The 13,949-nt window shown below is 43.6% G+C and overlaps 1 protein-coding gene across 7 annotated transcripts in view; it reads right to left on the bottom strand.

Moving 5' to 3' along the window:
* CDHR3 (cadherin related family member 3) overlaps positions 1-13,949 on the bottom strand; it is a 53,910-nt gene that overhangs the window by 17,855 nt on the left and 22,106 nt on the right. For 3 of the 7 annotated variants that reach the window (XM_040656645.2, XM_040656634.2, XM_040656637.2), the window contains exons 2-8: positions 13,716-13,842; positions 11,432-11,634; positions 8,597-8,765; positions 6,333-6,418; positions 5,479-5,573; positions 5,283-5,387; positions 1,016-1,164 (exon numbers count right to left, since the gene is read on the bottom strand). In XM_040656645.2, the coding sequence (XP_040512579.1) occupies positions 1,016-1,164; positions 5,283-5,387; positions 5,479-5,573; positions 6,333-6,418; positions 8,597-8,726 (565 nt within the window). In that variant the 5' untranslated portion in view covers positions 8,727-8,765; positions 11,432-11,634; positions 13,716-13,842. Of the gene's footprint in view, positions 1-1,015; positions 1,165-5,282; positions 5,388-5,478; positions 5,574-6,332; positions 6,419-8,596; positions 8,766-11,431; positions 11,635-13,251; positions 13,300-13,715; positions 13,843-13,949 lie in introns of those variants that run through there. The other 4 variants (XM_040656632.2, XM_040656633.2, XM_040656660.2 and 1 more) reach the window with 2 other exon arrangements.

Raw genomic sequence — 13,949 nt, 5'->3', positions numbered from 1 at the left:
CAAGTCAGAGCTGAGTGCACCCACCAAGCAGCAAGCACAATGAGCAGGCTGTGCTGTCCTTGTTCTCTAGCTAGTAAGATGGCTTCACTTTCTGCTGTTGTATTTCAAGCACCCTTCAGCACCTCTAAATCTACTCATATATCAAAAGATCTGCTCTCAGCTTGTGTCAAGTGCTCTGATCAGCCATTCAATTAATTACTTTTTCAATTCTGTTAGCCTCTATCCAAAAAAGAGAAGATTGTTCTGGCAGAGCACAATACTGTTGCCAGAGTACTGAGAAGATAAAGGAACAGTTTGTATATCTCCTGCCTTTTGGGGTGTAATTGAGAGGGATAGTAGCAATACACAGCCAAAGGGCACAGGGAATCCAAAGCGTGTAAGGATAATCTTGATATCCCACAGCACTGTGCTGGGTGGCATATTCTACCACTGTGATAAGCATCTGTAAAACAACAGCATATGAGGGGCAGAGCAGTCACTGAATGTCAGCTCTAGGAGCAAAATCCTCAGGACAGAGATGGACGCACACCAGAGAGCATGGGGACATGGGATCAGCACATAGGAGATGACTCTTTAGAATGGCCTCACCTGAATAGGGGCATGAATAGAGCCATGCAGCTGAGCAGCAGTTTTTGTGCATCACAGTGCAAGAGCAGATTTCATGCAGGAGAGAGCAAGCTGTGGTCTAAGGAGTTGCAGCCATTGCAAGAGCCCCAGAAAACTCACTACAACTGTTAGAGAAGAAGGCAGCTGACTCAGCTTCTACTCAAGGAATCATCAATCTCCAGCCATAAGAAAACATTTGTCAACAAGTCACCTTTGGTCTACTTTCTTTAAGATATCTCATTTAATTTTATTCAGGTGATGGAAGAACTTGGCCATAAAAACGTGCTGAGCATTTCTTTTTTATAGGGACAGACACTAAAGAAAGTCAACACTCTGGCAAAAACATCTTCCTCTGTGTGGCCACTCTCTTTTTTGGGAGAGTCAGAAGGCACGTTTTTGTTTGTCTTACATGGATTTATGGAGAAATACGTGTCAGAAGACTGGATGCTGTAGAAAAGTCTGCTAGGAGAGTCTTCATCATCAGGATCTTTAGCTGTTATATTGGCAACAACAGTTCCTGGGCTTTGTTCCTCGGGAATCCTGTAGATCCTTTGTTTTCTACGAGAGAAAGCAATGTTCATTCAGCAAAAGGCATGTCTGTGTTTGCAACAGCAGCTGAACACAGACTTAGCTGAGCAACCAATTGTAGAGGTAAAGCATTTGGCCACACTGGGCTTGGAGTTGTCACAGTCAATATCCCAGTCACTGGTTCTGCCAGCTGGACTGCAACAGCAGCTGAGCTGCATTGTGGGCATAAAGCATGACAGAGCTGCAAAAATAAGCGTCCTTCCCTTTCCCTGCAACTTTTTCATAGTGAATGCAATTTGACTTTCACAGAACTGTGGAAACTGAAGATGGACAGGACTGCTCAGTCAAGCAGCCTGTCTCCCTGCAGAACCACCAACCTGTCATTTCCTGTAAATTCTATTATTTTTCAGGAGAAAAACAAAAATAGAAGCAGTAACACAGTTATATTTTGGAGTGAATGCTGGAGGCATCTGGGTTGCAACAGCATTACTAAAAAACATGGGCTGCTCCTCAGGTAGAAGGAAGAAAGAGCATTCCTGTGGGTGCCCTGCTGATGTCCCCATAGTGTTGCTCCAGTTTCCCAACGTCTGTCTGATTCATTTTAAATACAGACACTGTTTGGCATGCCAGTGCTCCCAGATTTCCCATGAAGTGAGTTTTATGGCTCAGATATGGTCTGGCAGGCAATTGTGTAGGATTGTTTATAATGGTTGCAACTGCATGTTCACATGGGCACTGAGGTATGCAGTTACGGTACTTGACCCATGTGCTAAAGCAGGTATGGGCAAGCATGCAAAAACTGTGCAAAGACTGTGTGAAAGGTGATCTGTTCTGAAACACAAAACATCTACTCACAAAAGTCAAAGGGAGTTGAAGATGCTCAACAGTTCAAAGAAGCATTGGGGGCATGTTTCAAGACAGAACCTTTTTTGTACATTTTAAACTTTCTGTGCCACAACTAACTGACTAGTGCATGGTTCCTAGTTCAGGAAGACATGAGTCCTATGCCCCAGAGAGGAATCACAACTCTGACCTCTCTCTGCAGCTCCATCTTCATAGCCCTGCCAGCCTTGCATGTGCCATTGCCTTGTCCCCACCAGATAGATCTCTCAGGAAGGAGTGGGCCATTCTCAAGCACATGCCCATTGCACCAAGGGCTCATACAGCTGGGCAGGAGCTGGGGCCATCTCCTACGCAGCTATGTCTGGGCTGTGTCCTGCTGACAGAAGACCCGCCACTTGCCAGTCCTATTTTACAGCACAGTTCAAGCAGACCTTTTAGACACTGTAACATAATTGCGAAGGAAGCACGTGTTTGCTTTCTTGTTTTCTTTGTTTTCTTGACTCCACAAGTTTTCCACTGATTTTAGCAGCCAGAATTTCAAAAGGGTGAATGCCGATGCAGTGCTGTGAACACCAAAAACAGATGTGCCTGCATATACCATGGGAACAATTAGAAAGACCCTTTGAAACTCTGCTCTTGACAGCTTTGATCAGGAGAAAATAAAGAAGGTTTGCTAACTTGTCAAGTTTCCCCAACTCCCATCTCAGCAGTAATTATTATAGTGTCAGAAAACACATAGCCCCAGCATGCAGCTCACATTTTAGCAGGGTGAGGGCATGCATGTGCATAGTGAGGACAGCTCACAAAGAGTAATTTAATTTCAAGCTCTTTACAAACCGAGCTTCTATTTTTGGTCTGCTGTGTCAATCTAAAAGGGAAAAGATTCAAACAAATACCGTGCCTTATTTGTGTCATACAACAACTCAGTCTTAGACATTAGGTGTTATGGATACTCCACTCGTGGCCTTGAACAAGAAGATAAATATTTAAAAGAGCTCCTTCGGCATTCCAGACATAAGGATAAATAAACAGATATGGCAACATTTGGATGAAATAATCAGTCTAGAACACAATGTGCAAAAGTTAGCACTGGGAAGTGGATTCCTGCTGCTTGCCTATCCACAGCACTGTGGATAGAGCTGTTCACCATTTTGGTTACTTCATACATGAAGTTCAAGCAGCAACAAAAATATCCATATCTCTTTCTATTATTTCATTCTTCCATTTCTCCAGGTTCTCTATTGCTCTAACAGCAAGGTCCGGATCCTTGACCACAGCCTACATAGCACCCAGAGGACGGCTCTAGACCAATGCCCCATGACCTCTTGGCATGGTCCAGGTGCTATATGGACTTATAATCATAAAGACTGGAAAAGATCTCTAAGATCATCTAGTCCAACTGTTCAACTACCACCAATATTACCCACTAAACCATGTCATTGAGTACCACCATCTATACATTTCTTGAACACCTTCAGGGACAGTGACTCCATCACCTCCATGGGCAGCCTGTGCCAGTGCCTCACCACTCTTTCTGAGAAGAAATGTTTTCTAATGGCCAACTTGAACGTCCCTTGGCTCAATTTGAGGCCATTCCCTCTCATCCTATCACTGTTACCTGAAAGAAGAGGCTGACCTCCACCTCATCACAACCTCTGTTCAGGTAGTTGTAGAGAACAATAAGGCCTGCCCTGAGCCTCCTCTTCTCCAGACTGAACCATCCCAGATCCCTCAGCCACTCTCCATCAGACTTGTATTCCAGACACTTCACAGCTCTGTTGCCCTTCTCTGGACATGTTTCAGAGCCTCAACGTTTTTCTTGTAGTGAAGGGCCCAAAAGTGAACACAACACTTGAGGTGCAACCTCACCAGTGCTGAGTATAACCACTGCCCTGTCCAGCTGAATACACAATTTCTGAAACAAGCCAGGTTGGCAGTAGACCTCTTGGCCACCTGAACACACTGCTGGCTTGTGTTCAGTCGAGCGTCAGTCAATACCCCCAGATCCTTCTTCTCCATGCAGATTTTCAGCCACTCTGCCCCAACCAAGCCTGTAGCAATGCATGCAATTATTGTGATCAAAATGCAGAACTTGGCACTTGGTCTTGTTGTAGACCAAGAATTAGCCTCAGCCCAGTGATTCAGCCTGCCCAGATCCCTCTGTAGGGCCTTCTGTAGGATTGACACTTCCTCCCAGCTTAGTGTTATCTGCAGACTTACTGATGGTGCTCTCAATCCCCTCATCCAAATAATCAATAAAGACATTGAACAGGACAGGCCCCAGTACCGACCCCTGGGGACACCACTCGTGACAGTCACCAACCGGATTTAACTCTGTTCACCATTACTCCCTGGGCCCATCCTGCAGCCAGCTCTTTACCCAGCAAAGAGTGTACCTGTCCAAGCCTTGGACTGCCAGCTCTTTGCATAGATAGCAGGAAAGATCTCGCCATAAATACTCCCACTGGGGACTTTCTACAGCCTCAGGATCAGAAGACACAAAGAGAACATCTAGAATCCAATTAATGTCTCACACAAAATGACAGAGATAAATCAACTGCAGAATCAGGCCAATTCTGTAAGAACTGTGCTTGTCAGCTTCCTGATTCAGAAACCATTCATCCATTGTGCTTCCCACCACAAAATAGCCCTCTGGTTGCACACAGGTATTCTTTCCTATTTCACAAATTTTCAACAATGATGTTCTTTATTTCAGCTAAAGCTCCATTAATTTTCAAAAGCTACTTCTGACTTCTGTGTTATGACACAACAATTTCCTGCTTATGACAGGGTCAGGAATGGCAATGTTTCAAAGAGGACTAAGGTCGTTAGAAGTGTGTGTGCCTGGGAAGAAGAGGAAAAGACAGATCAAAAGTGAGACCTTTTTATGTCTAGACATTTCTGCATGAATAAACATCACTACAGTGAAACACACATTTGCATGAAGAGTAAATTCTGTATGATTGTATTCACATGGGCTAAAACTCAGGCCTTTGTCTGAACTTGTCCAAAGGTCTTTGCGTAGCTTTAACCTCTACTTGCTAACAAGTACAACAAGCCTGTTTGGCTGCCCTTAGCAGAACCTGGAAAACTTAAAACTAATAAAAATATAAATAATAAAAAAGGGAAATGAAAGCAAATCTTTTCAGTAGAAGAACAGGAGTCATAACAAAATGAAAACACTGTTCTCGGTAGTACTGTGTTGCTGTATTAGTTTGCCCTCTGTGACACCCTCCCATCGGTGCCAAGGCAGTAAAGCTGGGAAAACATCTACATTCTCAGTACAATGGAAGTTTTTCACTCACGTGGTAAAGTAAGGGCTTTCATCATCGATGTTAATTATATTTATATTCACTGTTCTCGTAGAGTTTAGTCCTTCTGGATCTGTCACTGTTATATTTAAAAAATAGCTGTTAAATAAGAAAACAAAACAAGAATCACTCTTCTGCTACATAGAAAAGCACTGCCCATTGCAAGCACGTGGATAAGAGAAATTCTCACCAGTGTGGATCCTTCTCATAATCTATTTTTTTTCTTGAAATAATGTCTCCATTTTCCAAGACCTGGAATGGCACTGATTCAGGGAGTGATGAATACTTAAATGAAGAGGAGAAGGAATTAGTTTCTGCATCATTTTGTTTGAGCATCCCTCTGGTCGTGCACTGCTTTGTATAAGGGCCGAGGCACAGCGCAGTGTCTGACCCAGAGCCACGTAATGAAGCACAGAGACACACGGATGCATTTCCCCCTTCGGGTCCGGCTCCTGAATGTTCTCTTTTATATAACAACAGCCAACAAGGCAGAGCTGCAAAACAATTCTTAGCTAAAGTGCTGTTACTATTCTCCTTTCTGCAAACAAAGTTATCACTCCCCAGGGATTTTTGCTGATATCAAGAGAATTTTCCAATAGGCTAATCCATTTGCTTAACTGAGGGTCACAGTGTGCCCTGGGATTGTCACAAAAATGAGATTCCGTTGCCGTGTGAGCAGTTTCCTTACTGTCTCCTATGAAAGAATTTACACTGTGACATAGAAGACTTAAAACTTTACATACTTTCAGTCACTCCGATCTACTAAAAATGTTCTGAAGCCATTTTTTTTTTAAATACATGATTCCTACTGTATCTCTGATTAACTGCATCAAATTCTGCCTTCAGTGCCCCTTAATTTTGGAGTGCTGAGAACTCAAAATACAATCTGTGTTCAAACACCATGGCTGGGTTTCCTCAATTTATTATTGACAATGCTTCAACCTTTTCCAGTGCTCCTGATGATGAAGTGTGTTGTTGGAAGAGGCAATTAGCACTTCAGATGCAGTGGTTGATATAATTTCTGGTTTTTTTTCTCCAGCTTACTTTGAGTTCACCATTTTCAGGATCGGTTGCATTGACTCTGTAGATGAGTCCAGGAGGCGTTCCTTCCAAGACATAGATCCTTACAGCTGCATTGATAGAAGTGCATGCAGTGTTAATTGCACAAGAATGAAGGGCACACCAGCAAGAAGACTGACATTCTGAAGCTGTCTGGGTGCATTACTGTCTGATGTGTGCTTTCACTTCACCAGCGTCCTTTCAAAATTCTCACAGGAATGGACACAAACAATCAAAAGATTAAAAGGAAAAATGTACATCTGCAGACAGACACCCCTCACTGATAGTTGAGAAAGACTGATCTGTAAATAAGGTCTTCCCTGAGCTGCTCAATGGGTATGGAGCACAGCTGCATTTTGTAGATACACGTCTGTCTCAACCGTGCAGATGGGGAGAACGTGATCAGTTCTCCATCCCCATCCCCTTCACACCCTCCCCTGCCCCCTGCCAGGAGAGTTCAAAGCCTTTCCTCTTCATTTCTGCTTTTCCTTTACATCTATGGGGTGAATACGTGGTAGATGGCCTGTGCTTAATCTCTTGCCTTACTCAGAGCAAGGAGTATTCCCCCACAATTGAGCTGCCCCACACTCAGCCGCCGGCAACAGGCTCAGGCACAGTGACGAGCGGAACAACAGCTCCTTAGATGCCATTATTTGCTTTCTGCCCTTTGTGTCTGCTGAACCTGGCGTTTCTGGACTATTAATTGCTGCTGTGACCCCCGCTGACTGCTGCTTCTCATCACGGCGGTGGGAACCCCAGCGCAGCGTAATGAGTTGTTCCCAGAGGATAACAATACGAATATAAGGTTTAATGAGAGGGAGATGCTTTTTAATAACCGACGAATGCGCAATTAGTGTCTAATTGTGGCTGGTACTGTTAACTACAGCCATGCAGTTAGACAGATCAGACATCTGTGCTCACCAATTTATGGCAGCTCTAGCTGAGAGTTAAGCTGATGCACTTATTTGTAACAAGCTCCCACGTAGTATGTTTCATGCTGTGCCAATCCCCTGAAGTGTCACATTTAATTATTATTAGATTCCATCAGCACCCATGATACACAAGACACCCTCAACACTGAGAAGATGACACAGCCTCTTCCCTCGGGGAAGCTAATTTGCTTTACAAACTAAATGTTGTATGGAACGGAGCATCCACATGCTTAGTGGCAGTGGAGAAGCGGCTGCGCCGTGGCTGTGCTGCACTGAGCTCAACCCTGCGGACAGCCCAGCAGCACCCACACAGACAGCTGCAGCCTGTGGAGCACTGCCGTTCTGGGCCTGGGGGTTTGTCAGCCACTCCCAAACACCTACCATGAGCAGATGAGCGTAATATTCTCATACTAAGGAAAAAAAAAAAAACAATATAAGGAAAAAGTTTTTTACAGTAAGGGCAGTGAGGCACTGGAACAGGTTGCCTAGAGAGGTGGTGGATGCCCCATTCAGGGTCAGGCTGGACAGGGCTCTGAGCACCTGATCTAGCCGTAGGTGTCCCTGTGCACTGCAGGGGAGTTGGACTAGATGGCCTTTACAGGTCTCTTCCAACTCAAATGATTCAATGATTCTATGATCAAACGTCCTTGCCTAAGTGCTATTGTGGATCCAGACACTGGATGGATCCACAATCCACAGCAGCACAGATGCTGCTGCAGACTTTTCCTTTTTGCATCTCTGTGATCTGAAAGCAAACCTGGTTTCCTGTGTGCAAATTTTTTGCACAGCCACAGTACGCACTTCTTTAAATTTATCTTCCCTCTCCAAATCAGTCCAGTTTCAACAAACTACTGCAGCATGGATCCGTACTATGTTGGCTGCATCCCTACCAAACTTTGGGTTCGCAATTCACATCTCCAGGGCACTTCATCTCATTTAAAAAAAAAAACCACCAAAAAACAAACAAACAAAAAGATAAAACATACAAATATAAATAAAGGAACATATAAAAATAGCATTGCTTTCATTTTTTTCCTTTTTTTTTTTTTTTTTTTTTTGATTCTTCAAATGCATTTAAATGTCTTAATCAATTTTAGTTAAATCTTCAAGAAAACTAAAAGGGCATTTCTGGAGATGAAGCATGCCAAATATTTGTGTAAAATGAAGCCTTGATAGAAACAGCATCCTGTTCCACCCTTGTTTTCCTATAGGAAAATATTTGGACCACTTCAACTACATGCACTGTGTGCTGTTAAATTCTGCATCTGATGTCATCTTTTTGAGTGCTGCTCTTTTCAGGTGCCGCCATTATCTTACTTTGAGTTGCCATATTTCCCCAAAACACAGGACGTTCATTCTTATCTGCTACTTGGACAGTCAGTGTTTTGAGGTCAGTCCTCCCAGCAGTATCTTCAACAAAAATCTGTAAATCAAAGCACTTTGGCATAGTTTCATAATCTAGGATAGGGTTTCCAGTGGTAACAACCTGAAAATGAAAAACAATATTATTAGCACATCATGCAAGAGATGTAAGTAACAGTCTATAGGAGTGAATAAAAGTGAAGGAACATCAACAAGCAGTGAGCATTTTAGATCATCTTCCACTTACTGACACAGCTCTTGCCAGTGCAAGAAACATGAGGAAAAAAGGACAGACCAAAAAGTTGTGGCCTCGTGGAGCAATGCAAGGACATCTTGTGTGAGGGACAGTCTGGGAGGAGAAAGCCCAGCAGGAACTGTTCTGCCTTGAAGGCAGTGTGTTGCCTTCATGGCCACAAGCACATCTCCTTTGCAGGAAGGAGCATGCAGCAGGAGTCTGCACAGCCCAGCAGGAACAAGGCCCTTCCCTTTGTAAGTGGGTCTGGGAGAAAACTTGCAGGAAACCACAGGAAGGAATGAGCTGCAAGAGCACACTGCATGAGAGTGAGACCAGAACCGTTTGGGGAAACTGAACTAATTAAAAATTAACACAGGCCTTATGTTTTGTAAGCCTGATAATGCAAATGTTTGATTTGTTGAGATTTTTTTGAAAGGCTTCCAGCTCTGCACGTCAGCCCTTAAAATAGAAAGTGTTCATCAAATGGCTTGGCTTGGAAGGGAACTTAAAGCCTACCAGTTCCTTTCTTGTGCTGGGGGCCCCAGCCCTGGACGTAGGCCTGGACCAGAGCAAGAGCAGAATGCTGAAGTTCTACGCTACAATCCTCACGGTGGAAGCCAATAAAGAAGCAAGAACTTTCCTTTCTTGGTACTAGAAAGGAAAATGTAGCTGCTAACTTTGTGAATCCAGATGATCTCTTTTGAGGTTGCACTTGTGAAGAATGGCTTTGAACTGGTGCAGACTGTGAGTGGCTTACTTCGGTTACAGACAGGAGGGATGCTTACTGATACAGGCAGCGTTCAACACCTGAAGCAGCTGCAAATACAGTGAGCAGCATCTGGACTCACTCCGTAGCTGCCCACCCCTCACTCCACCTGAGAATCTCACTGCTCCTTGCTTTCCCCTTCAGTCCTGGGGAGCAGAGGGAGCATCACATCAAGATCGCTTTGGGCAGCAGTGTATTTTCATGCCCTCAGCACAGTGTTCATATCTCAGTAACCAGGACATTTTCAGAAACCCCAAAACATATCAAGAAGTGTGATATTGCCCAGGCTTGCTGCAAAAGGGCTTGGTTCACAAATACAGGAGAACCTGTGCTAATAGGTACTTATCTAAGCTGCAGGCCCCATAACTTACATACAAAATATTGCTTGTATCTCAGCAAAGATTTATTGGCAGTAAGAAGAGCTGAGGTATCTCATTTTGGACCACATTACTCTTGAAAATTGTACCAATCTGCTAAAATAGTGTAAATAAATAAAAGTATTAAAGTTCATCAAATAAATTAGCTAAGGACACTCATGAGCATTTATCCTTGCCTTGTGAGTTGCACGCATTCAGTCAACTGCTAACTTGCACACTTTGTATGTAGCTTTCTTTATGAGTTTCTCGTGACTGATATTCACCGGCTCAAACACCTCATTCCAATTCCTCAAGTGGGTTAGGAAGCCCCAATAACGGTTACAGTTCAGTCAAGATATACAAAGTCCTGACAGGCAATTTGAGTAATGGGGCTGTGGAAAGAAATGACAGTAAGCTGGCACTTTGGGGTGCCAGAGACTTTTAGCTATTTGCAGGGTCATTTTTCCTTCAGATTAGTTTTCCTGTCCCACTCATCAAGCAGCCCACAGTGCTGCACAGCGTGGAGATGGCACAGCACAGGAACGAGTGGGCATAGAAAAGGACTATATTTTGCAGCAGAAGGGACAGCTTTAATTCAGAATGCCACAATACAGCCTAGGAAGTGAGAAACTTCCAAGAAACCTCCTTGGAAACACCCAGAAAAGAACTTACTAAGTTATTTTTTTAAGACTCTCCTCAATATCTATCAGTATCTTTCAAAGGTGCTCAAAAGCGTCACTGTTGAGGCTCAGAGATACAAGTGGGCTGCAGTGGAGTGACAAGCATCGTGCCTCTGAACACTCACTGCCAGTGACAAATGTGAGGCAATGCTTGCTAATTTATCCAGCAATGAAAGCTAGCTGGAGCCAATAGGAACTGCCTTGCATTTGACACAGAACAAGAGCACACAATAGATAGAAATAGATCAGGGATGTGTGGAAGTGTGATAACTTCGTACCTCCAAGTGACTTCCTCATGGGTCACAGCTCTCATTCAGCGTTAAACACAGCTTTGATCTGACTCAGCTTATGATGTTTTGGAAGTGAGTCAAACTCATTTCAGTTCTAGGTGGGAGTGTCCAAACAGGAGCTCCGTGTGATTTAAATAATCCACTTTAACTTCATAGCAACTTCATATGAAGTAGGTTGAAAAACTTACAGATAACTACAGATAAACCCGCAAAACAGAACTCAGTCCTATATGCCCTTGTGATTATTGTGATGAGTGGTTTCTGCCTAGATGCAGTTAAAATTCTAATCAGTACTGTTACTCGTTTGTCATTTCTATTGCAGCATGTCCAAATAGTACTACAGTCTGCGTTTAGAACACCTTTCTGATTAACAGATGAGTCACTGTGCACTGCCAATTCTCAGCAGCCCAGGAGCCGCGAGCCGACAGGACGGAGCATTGCCCAGAATGAACAGAAAACTCACCCTGTACACAAGATCTCCTGCAGGTACAATAGCAAATGCTTCCGTTAGTGGATTTGAATTTACTATGGTAGGATGTATTGCAACAACTCCAGAAGACAATGGAGAACCAGTTACGTTGAAGGTATAAATGGAAACACCAGCTGGTGCATTTTCTTCAATGGTCCTTGTTGTAGGTAAGCCCCTAAGCAGTGGGGTTCTTCTCCCTGTAAGATGAAAACGATTGAAAAATTACTTCTAGGAGTCTCAGACTGGCAGGAGCACACAGCTGCTGCCGAGAGATTCCATTAATGAGCACAAAATGCCCTGATTCTCCTTTTGCTCACAGATGGTGGTGTTGCACTGCAGTAAACCCAGTACTAATGGCAGAAGAATCGATCTTTTCTCTAATTCAGTACTATGCTATTGTCACCTCAGATAGCTGATGTTTAAGCAGTATTGCTTTCATATCCCCAGACTGGCAATGTACCTCAAAGAGACTGAGAAGGTCTGAATGCTGATGGCTTACCCAAAACACTTGCCAAGAAAGCAGGCTGCTGTCAGTAAAACTTTCTGTGCACTGTGTGCCAGGACAGCAGCGGACCCTGCTCACCAAAAGGCCAGGCTGCTCACATCCCAGCAACTACTGCAGCAAAAGTACTTTTACTTGCTGGGCAGCTGCAAGGTAAAAAGCTGCTAGGGGGACTGTTCTGAGGCCATCAGGGCTGCAGCACATTCGCACCTGGGTGCTCAGCCTGAGCCTTGGGAATGCCAAAGGGAAATGTGCTGTGTTGCAACACCTCCAAATGGTGGGACGGAGCCACGTCCTTCTGCCCCTCCTCATGTGGCTTGGGAAGGATGGCCCACATCATCCCCCAGAGAGGCCCTACCATTGCATTTCCTCAGTGGCGGCAGGACCTTTAATCTGGAGGGGAGAAACCAGCTCCAGGGGTTTCAAATGACATTAGAAGAAGCCTTGGTGATTTTTGCCCTAAACTATCAAAACTCTTGTTTCTCTGACTCACTAGTGACCTTTTGGAGCACTTCAGGGACAGGTTACAAATGATTTGTGGTGGTGTGACAGACATTGCTTCTATTACTGAACTCTCAAATATTCGTTCCCCGTAGGACCAAAGGCCCTGTGTCCTCGTGTCTTTGCTTCCTGAGAAGCAAAAGCAATAGTGATAGGTGAGTCTATGAGGCAAAGCATGGAGTACTACGGCCCTCTTCCCTAATCCCAGTGAAGGACTAAGCTTGTATCAATGTTCTTAAGGATTCCGGAAACCACCGTCAATAAAAATTGCCTATGTAAATGAAACTGAGCTGAGAGTGCCTTCTGGGGATACACTTTCACAAGCGGAGCTGAGCTCTGAATGTAACCTGTGGGCAGTATTCAGTACCCAGTACTTACAACAAGCCACAGTTCATTGACGGAAGCCATTTACAAAGTCTATTAAATCATTTATAACATTTAGAAATGTAGGGAAAAAAAAGTTTCTATTTTCATATTATCTCTGAAGAGTTCCTGGGCTGTTTATTCGGGATTCATCTTTTTGTCCTTCTAAACCATAAGTGCTTACTTTTTGTTCTTTTTTCTTTTTTAGCTGAGATTTTCCATACTCTATCTAAATGTCTTCTCCTTTCAGCTGATTTTACAAAGCCCTCCCTCTGTTTCCACAAGTCCTTGGTTACCTCCTCACTTCAGAGGATGAACCACTCTTGAATAAATTTAATACCTTATTTATCAGAATTACCAGTCCCAATCTTTAACAAATTCTGAGCCCAATATAAAGCAGTTATGAGAATGGCTTTTGAAAATATATGTATATTCAAGCCCTAATTACCTGTGATTCGTTAACCTTTACAGAGGGCTTGAGTCAAACCTTCAAGCTATTCTCTTCCCATAACCACGTAGGTTAGACAAACACTATTCTTCAGGACCAGTTGAGATTCACATGCAGCACCCTGATACAGTGCAGGGGGGCATCAAAGAAAACACCAAATCCTGGCAGGTTTCTGAGGATTGGAAGAATCCTTTCAGTTTCTTGAGAGCGAGGTGATTCTACCTGAGAAGACAGCTTGCTACAAGCAACTCCATCAGCCACACAGACTGCAGTTTGTAGATCCATTTTAAGTTGCCAACATGTACATATTGGCAAAATTTTGTGTTTTTACGCTGAGGAAAAATACTGATACCCTCCTTAATATTCTCCGTAAGTGTTTTTCTGTTCAGTTGCTGGTTTTATTTCATCAAATAGAAACACTAACAATACAGTATTGAGTAGATAGCGTTTCTGGCAGAACTGACCTCCTTTCCCACTCCAACGCTGTCACAATGAGCAGCAGCTATTGCACACTGAAGTGCCTCTTCCAGAAAAAAAGTCTTGTGAGGGGTCATATTCTCTTCATTACACTGCTGTAACCACTGCTGTAATCTATTTCAGTAGGAAAATAATTGTTACTTGATTTTTTCCATCCGTGTCTGATCCCTAAATATGCATTATAAAGTTCCCAAGAGAAAGTACAACAGCCAACAGTGTTC

This window comes from Gallus gallus, chromosome 1 (genome assembly GCF_016699485.2).
Source record: "Gallus gallus isolate bGalGal1 chromosome 1, bGalGal1.mat.broiler.GRCg7b, whole genome shotgun sequence".
Classification (NCBI taxonomy): Eukaryota; Metazoa; Chordata; class Aves; order Galliformes; family Phasianidae; genus Gallus; species Gallus gallus.
This window is presented reverse-complemented; position numbering and strand designations above follow the sequence as displayed.